The 7256-nt window shown below is 42.4% G+C and overlaps 1 protein-coding gene across 2 annotated transcripts in view; it reads left to right on the forward strand.

Annotated features, from left to right (window-relative positions):
- rab14 (RAB14, member RAS oncogene family) overlaps positions 1-3597 on the forward strand; it is a 9877-nt gene extending 6280 nt beyond the window's left edge. For both annotated transcript variants that reach the window (XM_021606685.3, XM_090238131.1), the window contains exon 8: positions 26-3597. In XM_021606685.3, the coding sequence (XP_021462360.1) occupies positions 26-203 (178 nt within the window). In that variant the 3' untranslated portion in view covers positions 204-3597. The remainder of the gene's footprint in view (positions 1-25) is intronic.
- Positions 3598-7256: the final 3659 nt, after the last annotated feature.

Below are 7256 nucleotides of genomic sequence, written 5' to 3' on the forward strand. Positions count from 1 at the left end.
AGTCTGTTGTTTTCCTGTAACCCAGGGGTGAGAATGTGGAGGACGCGTTCCTGGAGGCAGCCAAGAAGATCTACCAGAACATTCAGGACGGAAGCCTGGACCTGAACGCCGCCGAGTCTGGTGTCCAGCACAAGCCCTCCGCCCCGCAGGGTGGACGGCTGACCAGTGAACCGCAGCCTCAGAAGGAAAGCTGCAGCTGCTAATGACCCCAACCACTGACCCTCCAGCTGACCTTTGCCCCCTGTGCCACAGCCTCCCTCTACCACCCAGGAGCCCACATGCCTCCACCAAGGCACTGACATGACAGTCTGGGCCCCAGTAGGCTCTGAGCCATGGATGGGCATTATACCATTCCCAGCCATCTCCCTCTCATCTCTCTCTTTCTCTCTCTGTCTCCCCGTATCTATCTCACACGGCTATGCTGTATGTCCCCATAGCCTACATAACCCAGTGCACCCAGCGCCTATGATGAGATGAGCAAGCTTCATGGGTCACACATTGTGATTAGAACACAGCAACAGAGAAATAGGCCGTTGTGGCTGGCTGGCTGCTCTACTGAAGAAAATGCCTTTTTCTATCCACAGAAGAAACCATGATGTGCATAACTATAAATGGAATGATTCATCACTCTTGAGGTGTTTTGAATGTAGTACTGTTTTAATAAAAATTAAATTATTAAGAGTGGCTGCAAAATACTCAGCAAACAGGCACAGATACCAAAGATAATGGATGCATGATTCACTCAACATGTATAACCATTTACCAAATTGTTCATTCTTTTCAAACGTTTCCGGAGGTTTTATCGGTCTTGGAATACGTTGGATTGACTTTTTGTTCGATACAATTAATATAAAATATTTGTTATTATTGTACCCATTTATTTTAATGAACATTAGTGGGAAATGATGGGTACAGTATCATGTAGAATATGAGTGTGTGAAAGACCAAATTGTCAAATTTCTTAGGTGCCTCAATGAGAGAGGTGTGACCTGTAGCATGTACTATTGGAAAGTTAGACAGAACACTGGGCGTTGGAGTCCAAGAGAAATCTTTGCACTTTTTGTGATGTGGTCTGGAGGCCGTTTCGGTGGAGATGGAGCTCCAGCAGGGGGGTTTTCACTAGAAACTATACGGAAGCAAACAGGGAGGGACTAACCTAATTGTCCAATGAATACACCCCATCAGTAGAGATTCTGATCAGTGAGGCATCTCGGATGCCCACTCCAGCTGTGACTCAAATGGGAGTATTGTATGTGGAACTATGGTGGCTGTGACAATTGGTCATCCTGCTCAGCCCGTGGCTTTGTATTAGAGGGATATCTCTCCTATGTCCCCTGGGGCACTTTAGTAGGACTTAGCTGGTGAACTGAGGTTGTGAGGTGGTTCAGCAATGCACCTCTCCCTTTGATTGATGTAATCTCAGGGACTTCATCTCACTGCTTGCATCCCAAATTGTACCCATAGGACTCTGGTCAGAAGTTGTGCACTGCATAGGTAATAATGCGGCATTTGGGATGCGACCCTTGATCACACCCCCCATATCATTCTCTCTGTGATTGTTTTTGCCTAATTTAGTGTTAACTTGTTACGCAGACTAATGTAGAACGCCGTTCTGTAAATTCAATAGGCTACTATATTAGATTCATAACTCCTATTTTGATATATTTTACTGCCTCTCTTCAGATCATATGCACAGATTGTACAAAACATTAGGGACACATTAATATTGAGTTGCACCCGCTTTTGCCCCCAGAACAGCTTCACTTTGTTGGGGCATGGACTCTACAATGTGTCAAGCTTTCCACAAGGATGCTAGCCCATGTTGACTCGATGCTTCCCACAGTTTTGTCAAGTTGGCTGGATGTCCTTTGGTTGGTGGACCATTGTTGATACACAAGGGAAACTGTTGAGCATGAAAAACCCAGCAACGTTGCAGTTCTTGACACCTACTACCATACCCCATTCAAAGGCACAAAAATATTTTGTATTTTTTTGGTCTGGTTTGTTCCAATTCTAATAACACCAGATTCATTCCCTTCTTGTAATGGAGCATCGAGGAGTGCTGTCTGAGCCACGCAGATATCTTAGCTACTCACCTAAAGCGGTTCCTGCCCCTTTTCTTCATGTCTTAGCAGGGGTCTATTCCAGAGGAGGCTGGTGGCAGGCCCTATAGGAGGACGGGCTCATTTTAATGGTAGAAATGGAACGGAGTCAAACAAGTTGATTGATGTGACGATTCCATTTCAGACTTTACAATTAACTCTTCCTCCACCAGATTCCTCTGGTGTATACACTATGAACCAAATGAAAGCAAATGGGTAAGGACCTACCTGAATTTGTCCAATAACAAACCCTTGTTTTTGTTGCAAAATGTTTTCTAATGCAAATCGTTTTGCACTAATGAATACACCCCAGAGGATAGGGAAGCTCATTCCTCAACCATTTCACAACAAGAATCTCCACATTGGGATGACGACACGTGGTGCATTCTGTAGAGAGCTTATGTTTCTCATGTTTTGTGAAATATATTTTTCTTACTAATCTTTCGTTGAAGTCATTCCATATTTACTTTTCCATTTACCTTGACATCACTGATGTACTTGATTTCTTAGTTGGAGAGATGTCGAGCTATGATTCTGAAGGCTTTTTTTTTCCCCCAGCAGAGGTGTTAGTGTGTTATGTTCAATCTGTATTTCAGGGCCCAGTATCGCAACGCAGCAGTGGTGTTATCTTGAAAATGGGCTTAGAACATACAACTGTAATGCAATTTCTCAAAGCTCGATGCACTGTAAAAAGACTGGTCCAGTCCGCCTTTCACTCAAGTTTTTTGGTGGCATGAAGAGACTGGCTAATATTAGTTGTGGTGCTTTTCCCCATGCGGTCTCCTTGGAAGTGTTGAGAAGGATTTAAATTGGTCTCATTAAATGTAGCTCCATCACGTAAGCCTAGTCTCATATTCACAAAGCAGCTGAGTGGGAGAGAATCTAGGATCAGGTCCCACCCTGTCCATGTAGTCTTATTCATTATGATCTAAAAGACTAAACTAATCCTGGATCCACACTCTTACTCTGATAGGCTTGATACATATGGTCCCTGGTCAAAAATCTTACTTGTTGGAATTGGTTCACTGATGGCTAGCCATTTCTGTTTGTAATGATTTTCTTTGATTAATGTAACATTTTTGTCTTGAGCAAATGTACAATTGTGTTTGCATAATGTACTTTCATTATTGAATTACTTTATTTAGATAACCATTATTGTACATTCTTTATACTCTTGTGAATCTAAGCACAGATGCTCTTGACAAGACCAGATTATAAAAAGTTTCTGTGTAATAATACTGGCTTCGAAGGACCACCTCTTTAACCATGGTAAAATATTTATGGATAAACAACTCTTAATCTCAGTTGAGCTTTCTGTAATTAGATTTTGTTCTGGATTAAGGGCAATCTTGTGTGTGGCAACTAGGGATGTGCATCTTTCCCTTTAAAGATGACTCGGTACGTATCTATACTGAACAAAAAAATAAATGCAACCAAAAAAATGTTGGTCCCATGTTTCATGTGCTGAAATAAAAGATCCCAGTAATATTCCATACACCAAATATGTTTATTTCTCTCAAATTGTGTGCACAAATTTGTTTACATCCCCGTTAGTGAGCTTTTCTCCTTTGCAATGACAACGCAGCCACGTGACAGGTGTGGCATATTAAGAAGCTGATAAAACAGCATGATCATTACGTGCACCTTGTCCTAGGGACAATAAAAGGCCACTCTACGATACCACAGATGTCTCATGTTTTGAGGAAGTGTGCAGACATGCTGACTGCAAGAATGTCCACCAGAGCTGTTGTCAGAGAATTGAAACTAATTTATCCACTATAAACCGCCTCCAATGTCATTTTAGAGAATTTGGCAGAACATCCAACCGGCCTTACAACCTCAGACCACGTGTAACCATGCCAGCCCAGGACCTCCACATCCAGCTTCTTCTTCTGAGACCAGCCAGCCGGACAGCTGATGAAACTGAGGAGTATTTCTGTATGTAATAAAGCCCTTTTGTGGGGGAAAACTAATTCTGATTGGCTGGGTCTGGCTGCCCAGTGGGTGGGTTTATGCCCTCCCAGACCCACCCATGGCTGAGCCCCTGCCCGGTCATGTAAAATCCAAAGATTAGGGCCTAATGAATTAATTTCAATTGACTGATTTCCTTATATCAGTGGTTCCCAAACTTTTTATAGTCCCGTACCCCTTCAAACATTCAACCTCCAGCTGCATACCCCCTCTAGCATCTGGGTCAGCACACTCTCAAATGTTTTTTGACATCATTGTAAGCCTGCCACACACACTATACAATACATTTATTAAACACAATGAGTGTGAGTTGTCACAACCCGGCTCGTGGGAAGTGACAAAGAGCTCTTATAGGACCAGGGCACAAATAATGATCAATATTTTCTTCAACCATCTTACATAAACCTTATTTGTTAATCAAAAATTGTGAATAACTCACCACAGGTTAATGAAAAGGGTGTGCTTGAAAGGATGCACATAACTGCAATGTTGGGTTGTATTGGAGAGAGTCTGTCTTAAATCATTTTTCACACAGTCTGTGCCTGTATTTAGTTTTCATGCTAGTGAGGGTTGAGAATCCACTCTCACATAGGTACATGGTTGCAAAGGGCATCAGTGTCTTAACAGTGCGATTTGCCAAGGCAGCATTCTCTGGAGCAATGCCCAATCAAGAAATCTGGCAGTAACTTCTGATTAAATATAATTGATGCTCTCTTGTTCAGATATCGGTAAGTGGACTGGAGGCAGGGCATTAAAGGGATAATGAATCCAGTTGTTTGTGTCATCCGTTTCGGGAAAGTACCTGCGTAATTGCCCACCCAACTCACTCAGGTGCTTCGCTATATCACATTTGACATTGTCCATAAGCTTGAGTTCATCTGCACACAAACAAATCATACAATGATGGAAAGACCTGTGTGGTGTCCTTGTTAATGCAGACAGAGAAGAGCTCCAACTTCTTAATCATAGCCTCAATTTTGTCCTGCACATTGAATATAGTTGTGGAATGTCCCTGTAATCCTAGATTCAGATCACTCAGGTGAGAAAAAAACATCACCCAGATAGGACAGTCGTGTGAGAAACTAGTACAAGTGGTCAGACAATTTAAATTTATGGTCAGTAAAGAAAACTTTAAACTCATCTCTCAATTAAAAGTGTCAATACTTTGCCTCTTGATAACCAGCGCACTTCTGTATGTTGTAAAAGTGTTACATGGTCACTGCCCATATCATTGCATAGTGCAGAAAATACATTCAGGGGACTTGCTTTAACAAAGTTAACCATTTTCACTGTAGTGTCCAAAACATCTTTCAAGCCGTCAGGCATTCCCTTGGCAGCAAGAGCATATCGGTGGATGCTGCAGTGTACCCAAGTGGCATAGGGGGCAATTTCTTGCACGCGCGTTACCACTCCACTATGTCTCCCTGTCATGGCTTTTGCGCCATCAGTACAGATACCAACACATCTTGACCACCAAAGTCCATTTGATGTCACAAAGCTGCCCAGTACTTAAAAAATATAATATCCTGTTGTCCTGGCTTCCAGTGGTTTGCAGAAGAGGATGTCCTCCTTAATTGACCCCTCATAAATGTAACGGAAATATACCAGGAGCTGTGCCAGGCACGCTGACTCATCCAGCTGTAACACATAGAATTTACTGACTTGTATGCAAAACAGTAATTGTTTCAAAACATCTGCCATGTCACTGATGCGTCGTGAAACAGTGTTGTTTGATGGAGGCATTGTCTGTATAGTTTTGTTGGGCCTTTTCCCCCCAGCCATATCCGCAGCAGCAGGAATAATTAAGTCCTCCACAACAGTATGGGGCTTGTCTGTCCTAGCCACTCGGTAGCTCACCATATAAGACGCTTCTACCCCCTTCTTACTAATGGTTTATGTTGCTTTTATATGTCTTACTACTCGAAAGTCATACATTTTCGCTCAAAAAATCTCCCGTGGCTTATTTTTCAATATGGCATGTTTTGTTTCTAAATGTCTGCGCAAGTCGAATTGTGAGATAGTACTTTTGCACTGTGGCTGAGGAAAGGCACTAGTCCCAATATAAGTGAACCTCAAATCAATGTAGTTCTCATCATATTTGCGTCTCTTCGATGGTTCAATGTCCCTGTCTGTTGTTCAGTGCTTTCCCGGGTAAGGGGGCAGTAGCTCTTCGGCTGCATCAGATGCACAACAGTTACTGTCAGTGTCCATGCTAGCTGGGCTAACAACAAATGTTGAACTCCTGATGCTAGCATTGAATGTGCTCGTGGAAGCAGAACAACTTGTGTCGTTGACAGGTGCAGTCCTGCTGGTAGTAGCAGTACTACCAGTAGAGCTGGTAAGTGTTTCTATGGACGTCTGCCTTACTTTTTTAAAACCATTCATCCATTTTAGAGCAAACGGAATGCGCTGCAGCTACGTTTGGCTACATATGGACCGTTAATGGAATTCCCGCGAGAGAGTAACGGTTAATGTGATTGGATGTTCATTATTTGATTAGTCTACCTGTATTTTACGTTGTTTAACACTATATAGTTTAATTTTGTTTTTGGCATTGAAACGAGGCTACTCAGGTGAGAAAAAAAACTCACCCAAATGTATAGCCCCGTTAAAAAATGTAAATGGGCTGTTTGAAAATGTGAAGGAATGTATTTTTTTTGTGAATCACATTTTTATTTGGCGTACCCCCGACAGCATTGCGCGTTGTAGGGACTTACGCTGTCCACGCGGACCTGCGCAGTGATACTTCAACCATTAGCTATCACAACTGGGCAGCAGAATGGCGTCTGGTAAAATAGTTCCCCCTCATTTGAAGGACAGGTACATTTTCAGGGTGATTTTTCATAATTCCAATAAGGTATCTTAAAATATATGTCTAAAGGAATTGACATATTCAATTTAGCTAACTACAGTAATGATATCACTTTTTCACTTTATTTTGGATGTCAATTCCACCTGGGTGCACGCACTTCAAACCACTTGTGGCCCTATCACCTTAATAATGATATTGGGCGAAGTAACACAACAGTCCCAGCAGATGTTGCACAATTTGATTGTGTTGTAGTAGTGGTGCAGGGGTAAAATCACAGAGGAATCAAGCCAGGGAAAAAATCCATGACAATCTATGTGTTGCGATAATTGCCTTGACACCCTGATATATAGGCCCAAGGCCGAGACAATAAA

The sequence above is a fragment of the Oncorhynchus mykiss genome, chromosome 6 (assembly GCF_057628025.1).
Source record: "Oncorhynchus mykiss isolate SJ-2025 chromosome 6, ASM5762802v1, whole genome shotgun sequence".
In the NCBI taxonomy this organism is placed as follows: domain Eukaryota; kingdom Metazoa; phylum Chordata; class Actinopteri; order Salmoniformes; family Salmonidae; genus Oncorhynchus; species Oncorhynchus mykiss.